General features: G+C 45.8%; 1 protein-coding gene across 1 annotated transcript in view; it reads left to right on the plus strand.

Moving 5' to 3' along the window:
* The first annotated feature begins 11,292 nt into the window (after window positions 1–11,292).
* LOC108942049 (high affinity cAMP-specific and IBMX-insensitive 3',5'-cyclic phosphodiesterase 8A-like) overlaps window positions 11,293–18,553 on the plus strand; it is a 35,817-nt gene continuing 28,556 nt past the window's right edge. Inside the window, exon 1 of the mRNA XM_018765098.2 lies at window positions 11,293–12,494. Within this exon, the coding sequence (XP_018620614.1) occupies window positions 12,345–12,494 (150 nt within the window). The 5' untranslated portion in view covers window positions 11,293–12,344. The remainder of the gene's footprint in view (window positions 12,495–18,553) is intronic.

The following is an 18,553-nucleotide window of genomic DNA, read 5'->3' on the forward strand; positions in this document are numbered from 1 at the left end:
ACCACCCCCCCCCCGGCTGGCCATGCCTAAAAGGTAAAACGGCTCATCCGAGAAGTGCCAGCGATTCCTCTTCCAACCTGAGCTAGTGTTTGCCAGACAGCTGCACGTATATCAGACAGACACCAGCCGCATCACATATGTAATTTCTTTGTTGACCGGACCTGTGCTGGATTGGGCTACGGCCATTTGGCACAAATGAGATCCCACTACATATGAGCGCTTTTGGAAGCAATTATAGGCAGTGTTTGACCACCCGCTCTCGGCTCATGCTGCCAGTGACCGCCTGATGACGATCCGACAGGGCAATCGGACCGTGGCTGCGTATTCCCTAGAGTTTAGGACACTGGGAGAACAAAGCGTCTGGAACCAAGCCACCCTCCTGGCATCTTTCAAGCACAGGTTACGCCTGCGGTTCCAAGCAGAACTAGCCTACTGTGGGAAAGACTGGACCTTGGATTGATTCATTGAAACAACCATCCTCATCGACAACCTTGTGCAGGACCGATTGCCATGCGCGTGGCTAAACCCTGTGGAACCCCCCAAAGCACTGGATGCCCCAGAGCCCATGCAACTGGGACAAGGATGCCTGACCCCCGAGGATGAACAGCGATGGCTCCGAGGCCACCTGTGGCTCTACTGCGGCGCGTCAGAGCTGACTGCCCCGCCAGACTACCCACCAGGAACCTCCGACCAGGGAACAGAGGTAAGTGCCCCACAGCGTTCTGGTACTCAGTTGATGGTGCCGATAGAGGTGTCCTGGGGGACCGCCCTGGTAGAGGCATGGGCATTAATAGATTCTGGGGCAGCCAGCTGCTTTATGGATGCAGTCTTTGCCCAACGGTATACACGCGCACGCACGCACGCACGCACATTTTCGGAACCGCTTGTCCCACACGGGGTCGCGGGGAACTGGAGCCCATCCGGTAACACAGGGCATAAGGCCGGAGGGGGAGGGGACACACCCAGGATGGGACGCCAGTCCGCCGCAAGGCACCCCAAGCGGGACTCGAACCCCAGACCCCCCAGAGAGCAGGACCAGGTCCAACCCACTGCGCCACCACGCCCCCCCAACGGTATAGTAAAGCTTAAGTGTGATTTGTGACCTGAAACTGACCCAGGCAAGATTAAACACAGCTGAGGTATATGCCCTGGGAGAAAATAGTGGCCAGATCCAAGGGGGCTCTGGACCACGTAAAAAAAAAGGAGCATCCAATTAATCCAAAATTGTATAAAATGTACTGTTTGCGAGTTGTCTGGCAGTTGCTCTGCAGACCAACTTGGCTTTGTTACTCTGTCATAAAGTCAGCTTGCATTTACAAGCTACCCAAAGAGTCTGGTGTGTCGTCTCTGGAGACCACGACAACTACAGGGCATTCCGGTGTGAGAGTGTGGTGTCACATTGTGGATTAGTGCACTAGACGGACAGCCATTGGGTACTGGATTATCATCCTGACGTCGATGACTGGTACCGAACTAGTGAGGAGACGCAGCGGGCGGTGACAGCCCATTTACAGCAAAGCGTACGCAGGTACAAGCAACAGGACGACCGTCACCATCACCCCATCTCTTTCCACCCTGGCCAGTGGGTCTGGCTGTCCACAAGGGACCTGAAGATGAGACTCTCCTCCTGAAAGCTCAGCCCACCATACATCAGCCCCTACAGGATCATCCATCACCTCAACCCAGTCACGTATTGACTGTGATTGCCACCGTCTCTCCGGGTCTGTCTGTTGTTCCATGTCTCCCTCCTAAAACCATATAAAGTGTCCCACCTCCAGGTGCCTCAAGACTCAGGGCCTCTACCTCCAGTGCAGGTGGATGGGCTCCCGGTGTATTTGGTTCAGGAGCTCCTAGACTCCCGTTGCTGTCGTGGCCGCATGCAGTACCTGGTGGACTGGGAGGGGTATGGCCCGGAGGAACGTTTTGGGGTTCCTACGATGGATATCCTCGACCCATCTCTGATCTTGACTTTTAACCGGGAACATCCAGATTGCCCAGCCCCCTGGCCTAGGCGGGCGACTGGAGCCACCCATAACTGGGGGGGTACTGTCACGCAAATGCTTTCAAGTTAAGCAGCCATTAATCAGCATGGTTTTGTGTTTTGTCCAGAATAAACGCACCCACACTTGGGTCCCAAAACCTACCTCCTGCGCACTCCTCCCAGTCTTTTATTCCGATGCCCATGGCATTCATGTCTTGCTTGTAAACATCTTTAAAACAAAGGTGGGGGCATCTCCTTCTGGCTGCTTTGCAGTGAGAGCCTTGTCCAGAGCCATCATAAACTCCCAAGCTTTATCAGGGTGCTTTGCTTTACTGGCATTGATGTGCACTTTTTCTGGTGGCCTGGCATGGTGAATTTTCTTGGGCTGAAGCCGGATCCTACTGCACACCAAGGAGTTATCCATGTCACAATCAGCGCTCTGGAAGGAATGAGTCATGAGCATGTTTTTGAGGTGACACTGTCAGGTGATTATGAGATCTAGTTGGTGCCAGTGCTTAGAGCGTGGATGTCTCCAAGAGACCTTGTGTTAAGGTTTCATCTGGAAGAAAGTGTTGGTTGATACACATGTTGTTGAGAGAGCAGAGTTCAAGTAAGTGTTGCCTATTTTTGCTCATGCTTCCAACTCTAAACTGCCCAAGGCAAGTTGGCCACGATTCGTAATTAATGCCCACTCTGGCGTTAAAATCGCCTAGAAGCAGTAACTGCTGCTGACTGGGGGTGCTCTGAATGACTTTCTGCAGCTGGCCACAGAACTCATCTTTGGTTTCCTGAGGGGAGTACAGGGGTGGAGTGTAAACGCTGACGAGCTTGACAGGCCCATCAGTTGTGTGATATCTTAGGTAGAGAATTCTCTCTGTTCCATTCACAGCAGGCTCTATCATTTTCAGCAGAGAGTTCCTGACGACAAAGCTAATGCCATGCTTCCTTGCTTCGTCTGCACCCTTTTTCCTTGAAGAAGAAGGTTTAGTTCTTTTTGCATAGGGTGCCTGATTCTGCCAGGCGAGTTTCTTGGAGTGCAGTGATGTCCACTTTCAATCTGAGCTGTTTGGTATCAATAACTGCTGTTTTGTGTGCGTCGTTTATCTCCTGAATGTTATTAGACAGACCAGTAGTTATGGTTCGAACATTCCAGCGACCATAGTTGGAGTGCTGGTCTCCTTCTTTTGTTTCTTATTTTGTTTGGTGCAAGGTTTCCATCTGCCAGTCAGGGAAAACCTTAAGCTTCACGCACCCAGTGAAGCAACCAGACTGTGGCTGGACAGCACCTTACTGGCTGTGGACTGCCTATCTTATGTGGGTGGTAGCTGTCCAGTGAGATGCGATGATCTCTCCCACCGTTGGAAGCAGCCCCTGGGCACTTCACTCAATGCCAGTCGAGCATGACTTATCAATGGTAGACTGCTGCTCCCCGTGGTGTGTCATCACAGTGAGGTGACGCTGGAGTGGCCTTTCCAGTTCGCAAGCCTGGGCAGGAATATATGGAAGACCAGCTCTAACCCGCAGAGTAGGTCTCCCTTCTCCACGCCATTGGTGAGATCTAAGGGAAGGGACTCCAACTCTGGATTTATCCTCAGAGTTGACTCCTGAAGCCTTTCCCATAAATGAGTATGGCCGCAAGGCAGCGGAGGTTTGAAATCGGAGTATTCCTTCTCCTAGGCAGGCTGCTTTCCCAGGTTGATGAGTCCCACTTGCCCAAAGCAACTGGTTATTATGGTGCCAGTGACCCGCCTTCGCCCCTTTTTCTGTATGTGAGAACAGTTCCTGCCATGTAAAGGCCAGGAGTTAGGTTTTGGTTGTCAGATGCTATTTGAGACACATGCCAATGGGAGCATTTTATAGGAAGTGGGAGCTTATCCCCACATCCACCCCCAGGTATGAGAACCTTTAGGAACCTATTATTATTATTATTTTACATTTTACAAATTGTCAGAGACATGAGTGCAGGAGACCGGAGGCAGGGGACGGGACCCAAGGGACCCAAGGGTGAGGTAATATTCATGGTCAGGGACAGGCGTGTGTCAAGGAATCAACGGAGGTGTGGTCAAGGTCGGGCCATTAGGACTTGGGGTGAGGAGACGGGACTAGAGTAATAACAAGGCAGGAATACAAAGCGAAGGACAAGAGATGTAGGTTGCGACCGCAGAGGGGACGGTTGTCTCAGGGAAATTCCACAACCTGGAATGCAGTGGTGGTAGTGGTTCCACACCAGTCCTGCTGATTCCTGCCAGGTGCAGTAGACTGTGGTGTGGTTGGGGGTGTGACACAAGTGCTAAATGGGGTTGACAATCTGTGGAACACAGTAGAAACCAATACGCTTGTACAAGGCACGTTTAAATTATTTTTCACACTTTTCTGTTAAAGTCATCAGTTGCTAATTGAGTTTAATTATGGCTACCATTTTGGGACTAATGTGCATTTTATTTAATTCCTTTCAGTCTTTCCAGGTTCCCAGAAAGACATACTGCAAAACTATGTGCAAATGAAGTACAGTAAACACCCTATTTAACCCGCCCTGATTTACCGTGAATTCAGATATAACGCGATGGCTCAATAGACCCTTTTCTGCATTTTCTGGAATGTGAGAAATTACAGCACATTGAAAAGTTCAAAAGTTGGAAAAAAGTTTACAAACTTAGCAAACCGTCTTACAGCGCGAGTGGGTTTGAAATCATGAAATGCGTGTTAGTCTTATAGCTGTCTGTCTTGGCACCTGCCAACAATTCATTGTTGGAAAATCGCACTTACTGAACTTTGATGTTAGTTTCAAAAGATTGTTCTAAACAAAAATGAAACACAAAATTTTTTTTTAAAAACATCCAAGGAACGCAAACAATTTTCATGTAATATAATCAAAACAAAAGTCTTTCGTTGTAGTGTTGTGAATTAGTAGGTTTCTTATCAAAGCATTTAGTACCATGGCGGATCTCTATTGATCCGCCTTCATTGACAGGTCTCAGTATCTAAGTACCCAGACGTGGCCACCGTGGCCTGTGACTGTTGAAAATCAACAAAAGCTAAAAGTTTCTTTTGTTTTTTCTGTCCTGGGCAGTATGTTATCTTCATTACCAGCAGCCATTTGCAGTTTAGTTTTGCTTGTGAATATGAACATTGTGACTGCTGTCTGACTTTTGGATGTGTTTGAATTTTTTTATGAGTTAATTTTGTGTTTTCTTGTGCTTAAAAAAAAATCAAAATGGAACAAACTGCTAGAACAAGACATTCTTTTTTCTGTGAACAATTAACTTTACGCACTTGACATGATCAAGACTAAAAATTAAACTAAAGTTGCACGTGACCTGGGGATACCAGAATCAACACTTCGCGGCTGGAAATCTCAAGAAGAAAAGTTGTCGCTTTGCAAAATTGTAGAAGAAGCAGGACTAAAAGCCAAACGCTTGAAGACAGCCAAAGATGTCAGTCTTGATGTATCCCTGTACGAGTGGTTCATTCAAGCTCGCTCAGAAGGCCTTCCAGTTTCCAGTCCTATTTTCAAAGCTCAAGCAGAGAGGTTTGACAAGCAGATCAACGGCGAAACCTCACCCTTCAACGCTAGGAATGGATGGCTATACTGGTTTAAACACTTTTACGGCATTTCTCAACTGTTAATGTCTGGATAAATTCGCTCTGCAGACAGTGCTGCTGCCAGTGAATAAAAGGCTAAGCTAAAAACTCTTACAGAATAAGGTGGCCATGTGGAAGAACAAGTGTACAACTGTGAGGAAACAGGCCTCTGCTACAAGATGATCCCAGACCATACATACACTGGCAAGCAAAGATGACGCCCACCGACGTGTGAGGGGGCTTCAGACAACGCTGATTTTCTTGAACCCCGATTCAGTCAGCGCGACCCCGCCTTTTTCGTGATGACATTTTATGCCCTTAGATTTGCGTTATACCGGGTTTCACTGTATATAGCTCACGAAGCACGGTGCTTCGTTTATTTTTGTTTTTTGTCGCCAGCGTGTTGGGCGGGAGATGCTCCGCTCTGACAGAACCGTGCACGCGCCTCACCTTGGCCATGACGTGGCATGACGTGGCATGACGTAGGCGCCCGCAGAACACGACATTAACAGGGCGTGTGGAGACGGTAAATGGAACACTCATAATCGCGTAATTACTCCCACATCTTCTGGGAAGAAAGGAATTGACGCCTCCGGGAAAATAAAACCCCTCGTGTGTGTGTTTCGCGGACGTTGCTGTGATTTAAAACGTCACCCAAAACACCAACTGACTGCAGGGCGAATGTTATTGCCAAACTTGTTTGAACCCAATATGTGAAAGGTATATTGAAATACCAGTATTATAAACAATATTATATTACAAATATTATAACGCCTCGTACATCAGGGCATCAGAGTCACACACCCTGGATTCCTGGAAACTTCAGGCGTTTACAAAATTCATACACAACTCCACAGTAACGAACGTGTCATGAAGACTGAGGAACTATTTGAACTTAACCAGCTACATAGAATTTCACTTCCATTTTCACAAGCATAACTAGTTCATTGTGCGTTGTGGAAAAGCATACACCCAAAAATGACATTAATTTAAAATACGCATAAAGGAAGGAGCTACGTTTACACTCCTTTTTAATTCATAACATTTATATTATCAACGTCACATGCATGCCTCGCAAAAACGTTCGCATTCATGACATAATGAAGTGTTTGTACAACACGGAGTGTGACGTGTTATTTTCGAAAACAATTACGTATATCTTGTTTTACATCATTTTTGGAAGAAAACCATTCGCGTGCTGTTTTTACGTTCTGTCCATAAACGCGTTCATATGATGTAATTTCACTTTCGACATTAAAAAGCGAAAATACGTATGTAACATGTGTGACGTGGTGCCATGACACAAAAAAGTTTTATTTTCAGTAAAGACTTAGGACGCTTTGGCCTCATGTGGGCAGAAAAGAAGTTTCTGGAAGTTTCTGTCACCAAGACGAATTCCTTGCATGTGTAAACATACTTGGCAATAAAGCTCATTCATTCATTCATTCAAAGAACATTTTGGTCCCGAAGAGCCCAGGAATGTGCGTGCTTCTGTGTGCCTCCAGGTGGCACTACTGGTGGTGGTGAGTCACTGCTCCATGCTCCCTGCTCCACTGTTCCAGGGATCGAAGGTGATGCCCATTTCACGTTCAGGTGACCAAGGACACTGAGATGGAGTGGATGTGACACCACCCTGATCCTCACTACAAGGCTCACGTGATGTCCTTCAAAGGCTCAGGTCCCAAACACAGTGATGCCACTGATGGCAAATGTTTATACCAGGGCTTCATACCTGCTTTTTCTTCTTGCTAAGGGTCGGTGCCTCACAGCTCCTGCGTTGTATGTTCGGCTGTGGGTTTGAATCCAGCTTGCTCTGTATGGAGTTTGCAAGTTCTCCCCATGTTCGCGTGGGCTTTCCTCTAGGTGCTCTGGTTTCCCCCCACAGTCATGGCATGTGTTTCAGGTGAGTTGTGGAATCTAAACAGCGTGCAGTGTGTGTGAGCGTAACTGAACGTGTGTGTGCGATTGCCCTATGATGGACTGGTGTCCCATCCATCTCGGGTGTATAATATCTTATCTCTTGTGCTTCCAGGGCCAGAATGACCCTGCACTGGACAAGCAGTTATTGAAAGTGGAAAAAAAGACAGATGTTCAGTAAGCCATGAGTTCCTACACCTCTGACTCCTGACCAAAGGGTCCAAATTTGGAAATGCTGCTCATGACCATGTTTACAACTTGGTGAATGTGCAGCACCGGCCTATTAACAGTCCGGGTTTATGAGAAAATAAGTGTCACAAATTGTTTTGACTTAGTGCTTAATATTCTGAACTTTTAAGCAGTACCGTTTATAACAACCGTTTATACAAATTATAAGAGGGTAAATGCTGTTGCGCTGTTCTCTTCACCCAAACCCTTAATCTGAACTGGCACAATAAATATTCAGCCACGGAAACTGGGTTAAGCATGAAATATGTAACAGTCTCATTATGGGGAAGGGAAACACATCAGATCAGACCTACAGAGAGCCACTGATGTGATTGCAGTGTGGTTACGTCTGTGCTTTCTGTGCTTCCTTCAAAGAGTAAACCTCCGGAGTGACACTGCCCTTCATTCTGACCTGCCACATGGCTCTCGGTGGGCGCGTGAATGTTGGATAAGGAATGCGTCATGATCGAACCGGATGAAAAGATACCATCCAGAAAATGTTTGACAGCCCTGGTAAGTCGCATTTATGCTGCAGCTGAATTTATATCTACTAAGGTATTATGCTGTTTTTATGTGTGTGTGTGTTTTTGTACTCAAATTACATAAAGATTACTATTACAACTCGCTATTGTGAAACACTCATCCAAGTCAGGGTCACAGGGGTCCTGAGCCTATCCTGGAAACACAGAGAACTGGACTAGTCAGAGAACACCCTGGATGGGATGCCAGTCCATTTCAGTGTAAACTGATATTCATTTTAAATATGACCCCAAAAGCCGCTAGAAGACTCCTATGGGATTAAAACCCATTCTCGTTGACTAGGCTTTTGCAGTTCTTGAGTTCGAAGAGAACATTGAGGTCTTCCCTCTGGGGTTAATGAAGTTCCATCCATCCATCCATCCATCCATCCATCCATCCATCTTTAGCAGTTGCATAAATATTTTGTAACGAGATTAAACATTTGTTAGGAAATACCGATAAAGACGTATTACAGGTCTGCGCACCGTACTTGTGTGAACAGTCAACTGACCGGATTTATTGTGCGGGTTTATTTGAGCGCTATACCAAATTTCACCTGAAGAGGGAGCCCGTGACACACACCACCAACCTCTTGTACTTGGGTTTCCATAACAGCAAGGCTTTGTGCCAATATATTCAGATGTGCTTTTGTATAAAGATATGAAGAAAAAAAATACCATGTTACCGCTTCATATTAACGGCTTGTATTTAACACTGTTCATTTAGATTAAGTAAAAACGAAATTTTCCAGTTTATAAGAGTTTATGCTGCACTTTGTACATTTAGGATGCAGTAGATAAGCAACTCTCTCTCTCTCTCTAAGTGTCTCTAAGTACTGGAATATCAATATCGTGAGTTTCAAAGTGTAAACACGTTTTCTGCATGTGATTCTATTTAATCAAAATGTTTGAGTACAAAAAAACATGTTAGCAACAAACTAAGCTTAAAGAGGACACGTAGCACAGAAGGGGGTAATCAGACCTGGTAAGGTTTAAATAAAAACCTGTGTTCGAGGTAAGAAATCACGTTTCCAAGAACAGTACGGTACAGTAGTATAATATTGGAGTGAGTCTCAATCGAGCCTGTTTTTTTTCTGTCTGGCGCTACACTTCCGCCTAGTGGATGTTTGGTGCATTGCAGCGCAATAAGAGGCACCGTGGCCGCTTCTCCTCTGTATGTGGACTTCGATTGTCCTGCTTCCATTTCTTTTAGGTTTCAAACAGATTTCGGAATTTTCATTGCAGTGGGACGAGGGATACCTTCGTCTAGCCTCTCAGTTTATTTTTTAACTTTTGCCCTCACCAGAATGATTACTAGGTGTACAAGGATGGCCGTACAGCCAACATGTGGGCTACAGCCAGAAGCAGTCATATGGGACTGCACCAGTGCTTCAGAAGATTAATAAATATTCTTTGTGTGCAACAACAGACAAAATGTTCTTTTAATACGGGTCGCATGATTTAAGCTCGTTCATCAAGTGACCGCTTCGTCTTAAGCAAATAATCAAAGGACTTTTTAAAGTACTAGTTTAAACAGCCCACACAAACAAAATGCGCTGAAATTCCACAAAAGCCTATTATAATCTGTTGCCTAAAGGTGCTAATTATCCACCACCCCGACCATTCCTAAATCAAACAGCTCAGCAAAAGAGGTCAGATGATACAAAAACCTGCAAAGTACATCTGGGATACGCAGACAAGCACTGGGGAACCTTGGGCTAAATAATACAGGACTGGGAAAGGACTGGAAAATCCTGTCCCACGTCCCTCAAGACTGCTGAATCCTGTTCTGCATATGTCAGGAGAGTGAAAACAAAAAAACACAAAAACCAAACTCTTGCCAGTCATTTTTTATTATGAAGAAAAATTTTCCTCCCCCCAAAAAAGAAATCTTGCTCAGTGATTAAAGTACCGAAATACTTGATCAGGGTTAAACTGATCTGAAAAGGAAATGACACAACACTGCAAGATCACCTCGATAATCTTTATTGAACTTCGTGTTCAATGAACTTGGTGTTTTTCTGTAACATAAATATTTAACAGTTTGTCTCACAGCAAGTACAATCTCCAGGGGCATTAGTGATTTAATAACTGATTTAATAACTGAGCAGAAGGATAGTTATTAAATGGGCACTGAGGCTACAGACATGCTTGCACATAAAATGAACTCCTTTCTTGCCTTTTACATGTTAAATGAAAAATTAAATTCATTATCAGACAGTGGAGCGTATGTGCAAGTGCGTCCTGCAGAAGTGCAGATAATTTGGGTTAATAAACAAGGAAATATAAAAAGTTTGGTCGTACTGTATAAACCCAGACAAAAACACCTATACTGTAGAGTAAAAGTAAAAATGTAAAAGTAAAAATTGAACAGTTTAATGATGCTCCATGGGCAACACTTTGTCAATTGCATTTCATGTTTGTCTTTCCTTTTTATTTAATCGTTAGTAAATTTGATAACTGTATCCTTATTCTTAGTTATTTTTCTGATAACATTGAGAACAACTACTGTATACTCTGCGATGGACTGGTGTCCCGTCCAGGATTTCCCCCCTCAGCTTTGCGTCCATTGCTTTCGGGATAGGCTACTGATCACCGCGACCCTGCTCACGACAAAGCGATTATTGAAACTGGATGGATGGATGGATGGATGGATACTGTATTTGGATATACAGTATAGTACATTTAGATATGATACGTTCATTGTAAAGCAGTGAGTGAAACTTCGGCAGTAGAAGAGAGGCATGATCAGTGAGTTTTCTCATTTCCGTGGAAAGCATATATACACTTCTGTATTGTAAAAAGAGATGTACTGCTGCAGAATTTTCTCCAAAAAACATTTTTGACATTACGATAAAAGACAAGAATCTTCAACTAAAAACAACTGAATAATCTTTCCCGTAACTTTATGTATACCGGGAACCGTCAATACTGACTTCGCGGATACTGATGTCGCAGAGCCACGTTTGAAGTTCCCTCTGCGAGCGGGCTCCGCCCAGCGAAGAGACGCCTCTTCTTGATAGGCTCGTTAAAAGTCATTTGCATTGACGTCAGTAGAGGGTGCAGGTCAATCCGTGCGGGTTCTTTTATTGGATCTGCAGCGCTAGAGAACTGAGGACTGACGGAGCCGCACGATACAACACGGCGTCTATTATTTTACTTTTATGTTTATACGTAGCCAAAAAAACCGTCCTAATTTTAAGTACTGACCAAAAGTACGCAAAGTGGTGTTTTTTTCCTGAAGCGCTTACACATCCTAAATATCTGCAGCATTTTTAAAGAGGAAAATAACCGTGGGCCTCACACCCGGTGTCCAGTTTAAATACTTTTCAAACTTTTGGATGTGCAGGAATCGCAGATGCCTGAAATGAAGGGTCGAGAAAAAGGATTGTGTTTTCTGTAGCCGATCTTCTTTTCCTGCAAGTTTGAAGATCCGAACAGGGATGGTGTGTTTCTTGGTCAGAAAAGCCCGTTGATTGTGACAAACCCGGGTGGGAACGGGATTGTGTCCAAAGTGCAGAAGTCAATAGAGCAGTATTAATCCGAACTGCCGGCGCTGAAGAACACTTACAAAAAAAAAAAAAAAAAAAAAACGAAAAAACAAACACGACCAGGATGTGTCTGCGGCAGAGGAGACCCCAGCAACAGGCGTGGATAGAATGATGGATAAAACATAAAACTGAGACGAAGGGGAGCATTTTATTGGGCACGAGGGGGAAAGAAAAAGTTGAAACGCCGGTAAATGATGCAATGATAAGAGGACAATGAGGGGAAGCCACCATGAGAGGCAGCGCTTGTGGAATCTAGTGGCCGAACTGGACGCGTCTCCACGGCTCGGCGTCTGCGGGAGAGTGGCGCGCGCGCGGAGCGCACATGCGTTTGACGTGATATAACATAGCACGAGACCGATCTGTTTCCCGGCGAGGGGGTGGGGGGAAGCAGAGACATGGATGTTGTCCGCACGGGGACCCGGTGACAGCGTCTTCCCCCCCCATCGACTGAAAAGGGAGGAATAAGGGCTTATCAGGTACCCCTGGGGGGTGCAAAGGGAATCGGGAGGGGGCAGGGAGGAGAGACGGCCTCCAGTGAGAAGGGTCCGGCCCCAGTGTCGCAGAAGCATGGGCTGCGCCTCCAGCGTCCACATCTCCGACAGGGTGGTCCATCACAGTGGGAAAGGGTCCGAGGGCTCGCACGCGCCGCAGCCCCCCAGCGCAGCCCCCCACAGGGTCCCGGCCCTCGGATTACCCGTGAAAAGCCCCGATCACAAGGTGAGTGCCGGCACTCGTCGCCTTCCCACGGACAGCTCACTGTGACGTGGGTGGCAGGACAGCAGAGGCACGGAGGGGGGCAGCGGCGCTTTTAACTAGGAGCGGATCGCGCGCGCACAGTGTAAGTGGGGCAAAAAAAGCCCAAGTTCAACGTTGAAAGTGTGACCTCATATCGGAGGGGTATTGTCTGAATGGACCCCGAGCGAGATGTCAGGAAGACTTTGAAACTTTCCTCATTTTGTCAGCTGAATTCTTATTATTTTTTGTTGCTCCAGATATCAATTGCTCAGCTTACACAAAAAGCGAATAACAGAATTGGACACATTTTATGCAGTTAAGTATTGCTACCATAGTAATAGTCTACCTTATGGAAGGGATACTATTGCAGCTGCAGAACCTCAAACCAGCAACCGTATGGTTATTCTCCATGTCCTCAACCGCTACCTGACATTCTCTTTCATTCTTTCCACATCTTGGAAAGCTGCATGGGGCCTTAAGTGAAGCTACTCTGTTCCCTCGGTACCACATTTACATTTATACATTTAGCTGACGCTTTTTCACCAGTGACTTACAATGTTAAGGTTATTAATTATTAAAAGCTTACAATTATTTACCCATTTATACAGCTCGGTAATTTTCCTGGAGCAATTTAAGGTAAGTACCTTGCTCAAGGGTACTACAGCCAGAGCTAGGGATCGAACCTGCAACATTTGGATCCAAAAGAAGTAGCTCTAACTACTACGCTACCAGCTGTCCCTACTGAAATGAGCCCTTGATCACTATCCCATGGCTGACACCATTCTTCAGCACACTAAGACAACCCGGAGGACTGGACAGGTCATGCCTTATGAATGGGAATGACCCAACACCCAGCCCTAACAGCCCTGTTTTAATGGCCTTTTTCTGAAACGTACCGTGTTGTGGCCCCTTCAGAAAAAGGCACTCGTTGAAACTTGGTTATGAGTTTATCAGTCAAAGCCTACTGACTGCAGCCACCTTGGCACTTATTTTGTGCCTGTTGTTTCATCTTAATTTCTTGGACACATATTCTTTGACTTTGGCCAAATACAAAATCGATAATCCGTAGGTATGGTATGTTCTGGAAGGACAGATACTCTGCTTGTTGTGTTTTTTTAAAAAAAAAAAAATAAAGGAAAAAAATTTCCCCCTTTTTTTCTGTGTGTGGTGGGTGATCATTTTTGTAGTAGGTGGATTTTTTTTTTCTTTTTTAATGCATCTTTGAAAGCGTGCATATCCTGTTCATTTCTAGCACAAAGGAAAGGTCACCTGAAATGAATCCTAATACTGTTCTTCACTACCTGTTTGCTCAGAAAACCTCCATTTCAGCATGTGGCCATTTCATTGAACCATTCCATGATACAAATGTCTGACTCCAAAGGAAGTGTTATAAATAAAATATATACAATAGTTTTCAGTATTCATCATTAATAATGTTTGGTGAAGCTCTTCTTTGGCCTGTCTGTCATGTTTTGCGCTCATGCACAAGGTGCTGAGCCAGCAGCAGGTGAACGGTGGGGTGCTGGTGACCCAGTGACATCCTCCCCTGGCCTGCTCAGCCCTGTTTAGTCTAGTGAGGGAACGCCGTGTCTTTAGGTTTGGCATCGTGTTCCTCGAGTTTGGGGAATGCAATCTTTTAAGAAAATCCCCTCTGCAAAATATTTTCTTTGTCTGTTATTCAGGTCTGGTTTTCCTCTTCCAGTTCAGTATTGAATGTGAATGGAGGGGCAGCTCCTTAGGTGTTTGCTTATACAAGCTCTCTCGCTTGGTTTCTCGATTTGGACACATGGGTTGTGGGGTTGTGTTACAGATGCTGTGCAAAGCAGGACAGAGCTTCTGCAGCATTCCTTGTTCCCCTCTATTGGCTGGGGGGTGGACATCAAAGCTTTAAATATTGCTTTGTTTGCAGAGTTTGGAGGCCTCGGGAAGAGAGGTCTTCCAGCATGCATCGATTCCCAGCTGCTCACATGGCCTGCGCTCATTTACGGGTCGTGTTTTCATGCATTGCTGTGACATAGCCTAGCAGGCGTGTCGTTGTTGAGGACGTGGGCTCCTGACGGGTGGGAGTCCATCCTCCCAGCCGTAGGCTGACTTGCAGGACAAGTTCGCTTTGCTTCAGTCTACGGACTGGGTGGTGATGCAAGTTTGCGTTCGAAAGGTGACGTGCGCTGAGCAAACCCTGAGGGTGTTTGGACGTTCCAAGTCTCACAGATATAGCACACGACAGACTGAACAGTCTGCTTTTCAGAACCGGAGAAGCTTGTTCCTGCCTCGTTTGGTGGCATAGTAATGAGCCCTAAAATGCTGGGGGGGATCAATATCTCAGCTGTGCATTCATGCCCTCGGAGCAGCAGCAACAGTCACAGCCCTATATGGAAGTCAACCTCACTGTGGTTGAACTCCTTAATTATTAATTCTTTGAGCAGATGATTTTCTCCGTCGGCTGGGTTTGTCATGTGACGTGGTGTGAAACAAGTGTGCTGTATATACACAATGCGGAAAACATTTTTTAAAAACTTTTTTGATAATTAATAGTTAGAAATTTTATAGTTAATAATTGGGAGTGGGTAAAGGTACCTGATGGACCTTTTGAGGGTTTGCATTTTTTTCGGTAATTGATTCACTGTAAAGGCTAATTTTGTTTCTACAGACAAGTGGTGTTTCCTGATGTCTCACTATTATATCTGAGTGAAACACAACAGTGTACAGTATAGATTGCAATTAAGTTGTTGAACCAGTGAGGCTGAATTGTTTTTTTTTTTTTTCTTTCATCAAAAGATCTATATTGCCTCGCTGTTTATTTTTTAATGTATGTGACTTTCTTTTGGCATTATGGAATCCTTGACTTACAGCAAATCTATGGGAACTTAAGTTAGAAACAGGGATATTTCTCTGTTTTGGTGGTTTTTCTTTCAGAGCTGTGTATGTGACCTGGAATTTGCATATGAATTATCAGTGTTCTGGCAATGCTTATTGCAGTTTCTTTTATTCGCTTGGGTGAACTGGCCCGGTGAGGAAGGGTTCCCAATTGAATGAGGTTGCCAGGCGTTCACGTGCAGCTCGGTAGAATGCTGCTCGGTGCGGCTCGACCGCTCTCTCTTCAGGGGCGGCCAATGCAGTGTTCCTGGTCCTAGCTTGTTGATGGAACTGGGCTAATGGAATAAATGCCTCATAAGTGGATGTGGTTTGTCACTCCCTTTGAGCCATCCACCTCTCGTAATTCGCTGTTAGGTGCTGGATAAGGTTGCCTATAAGGCAGATGCTTACCGTCCGGATGGGCCGTACCAGAGAGTGGTGGTACTCGTTCCATGGCCTCTCTGAGAACCGTTTCGGTGGCCCGCACGAGCAGCACAGCTGTCTTTCGAAGACCACGTGGGAACTTTGTTTTCATCCTGAATGCTGACATTTTCACTTTGTCTACGTGCTTTGGATTTCGGTGCACGGTTTTGGTCCGAACTGTCTTTAAATTTTGGTTTTTTACTGTGAAAGTTTGGGCTGAGAATTTCATGCCTGTTCCTGTAGTACCTTGTCCATCCATTCATCCATTGTCAACAACCGCTTGTCCCAAGTGGGGTCATGGCAAGTCGGAGTCTAACCCGGCAGCACAGGGCGCAGGGCCAAAGGAGGAGGGGGCACGCCCAGGGTGGGACGCCAATCCGTGACGAGGCACCCCAAACAGGGCTCGAACCCCAGAACCGGCACACGGCCAGCACCGACCAAACCTGCCGCACCACCATGTCTCCCCTTGTAGTACCTTGTGTCCTCCTTTTACTGTTTATTTGTCTTGAAGTTAGGAATTGTTTTATGCCACAGATCACCAGTATATTCCACAGGACTCAGAGAATTAGGTGTGTATCGGTGGTTTCATTAATATACAATTTGTTCCATTTGTGGAGTGTCGAATTTCTCATCTTGATATACTCAGCTGATATTTTCAGTGGAAAATATGCTGGTCCCACTCCAATGCTGTCCACAAGCAAGCTCTTGTGTTGGAGTACTTTTTCAGAGAACTACCTGCCCGGCACAGACCAACAAGTGTATAACACTGATCATTGGAGCGAAAGACTGGCTTTATGTAGATTAATGTAGGTGATGGTCAATTACTCTCATGGATTTTCACTTTTTCCAATGTCTTCAAATAATAATTTTTTATGAGAATATCCTGTGCACAGGCTTAGGCAAGCAAAAAAAAATCACTTTTTTGTTTTAAGGCAGCTTTTGTGTGTATCGTTTTTCTTTAGAGAACTGGTGTTTGGACCAGCTTTGGCCTCCTGATACTGCTGAACTTTCCAGCGTTGACATGTTTGTGGGATCTAGACGGAGGGCCCCAGAGGGCCGTATTCCGGAGGGTTCGCCGTGCTGCTCCAGCTGGAACAGCGCAGGCAACCTGGCCTCCTTTGAGTGATGTCTCTCCTTGCCTCCCTGTCTTTGCGCTTGTTCCTCAACTCCCTTAGCCATTGCTAAGGGTTCGGGCAGCTGCCCATGGCAGTTGAAGGTCACCGGCACTTTCCCATGAGTTTGTGCTACTGTCGCCGTCGCTCTTCCTCTTCTTCCTATTCAGACTGCTCTCCGAGTTGCGTGAGAATCTGCGCATCCAACTTGACTGAACCCAGGGTGGAAACGCATTCTCTTGTGCTCAGAGCAGTCTCCTTTTTTTTCCTGCAAGCTAGTTGTTGCCTGTAGACAAATTATTTTCCTTGTGTTGGTTTGCAACGATAGCACGTGTAATTTTATCGGGTTTAGCGCTATTATGCGCCTGCGGTAACAATGCAACATCTTTGTAGCTCTTTGCTGAGCAACAGGAACCTCATAATAAAATAAACCAGGTCTGCTATCACGATTTTTCAGTCTGAAGTTCTACGGAGATATTCCATTAACATAATGGCCAGTGCTGCTCTTTCTCCAGCTCTGCTGCTTAGCTGTGTCTTAAAGAGCATTTTATTGGGCTGTGGGAGGCAGTTCCTGTCCCAGTCCTCGGGAAACCCCTGGTAACGGCATAGTTAGCCTCTCACCGCAGGCTCCTGGAGGGCCGGTTCTAGCAGGGTCGGGAGTGCGGGGGCTGAACCTTTCGGTCCCTTGGCCCTGTGGTCGCATTTGGATTAGTGACGTCTCTAGTTCCCACCAGAAGCCTGTTTGTCACTTGAGTGTAAAAGAGCGGAGAGGCGGAGGCTTGGCCAGAGAGAAATAAAAGAAGGAATATGTCAAAGATGTTGAGATTTGTAGAGCTGTGTCTTTTGTGGGACTCAAATCGCATAGCTTGCCTTTTTAGGAGGGGAATCGCTGTTGTACACTTGCGCAAGGTACTTCACCTTAATTGCTCTAGTGAACGTTTGGCTGTTTTAATGGGTAAATTGTGAGGTACGTGAGTCACGTTTGACAAAGAGCATCTGCTAGGCAATATCCAAGAATACTAATCACACAGCTTATTTTTTGGAAAAAAGACACATCAGATGGAGACGGAGAGTTGATGCCTTCATAGGAGTCAGCCTATAATTTTCATCAGCGAACGAATCCTCAACATTTAATATACGGTTGCAAGGTCCTATTCAGTAATCCTCATTGTTATCTTCATGATTTAAAAGAGATGTGTATGAGTGCACTGACCTAGAGTCGCTTGTTACAGCATAATGTATCTCTGCTGGCACAAGTGACAGTGGTTGTTTTGGTAACATGTGCTGTTATGGCCTCTTCCTTCCTCCTGGCGAGTGTCCGACAGGATTGACACAGACCAGACTTGCGGTGGGTCCACACCAGTCCCTCACCGGCGAACTTGATCGGTTCCGACACATGTCATCCCGAGTGAAGATTTGCAGTCAAGAGTGTGTTGCAGTTTGGGTACAGAGGTTTTCTCGCTGCAATGGACAGCAAATTTAAGAGTGGCCGTAAAAGCACCTTTTCTGGAAAGCTGTCGAGCACAGAGATGTTCACTCGAACAGGGCTGTTGCAGCTGGGAGAGAATGTGCTTCTGCCCATAAGAGGTCCACAAGTCCGAAGGTTCTTGCTTTGGGTTTCATTGTCCATTGTGGTGGAATAAGCTCTGT

This window comes from Scleropages formosus, chromosome 7 (genome assembly GCF_900964775.1).
Source record: "Scleropages formosus chromosome 7, fSclFor1.1, whole genome shotgun sequence".
In the NCBI taxonomy this organism is placed as follows: domain Eukaryota; kingdom Metazoa; phylum Chordata; class Actinopteri; order Osteoglossiformes; family Osteoglossidae; genus Scleropages; species Scleropages formosus.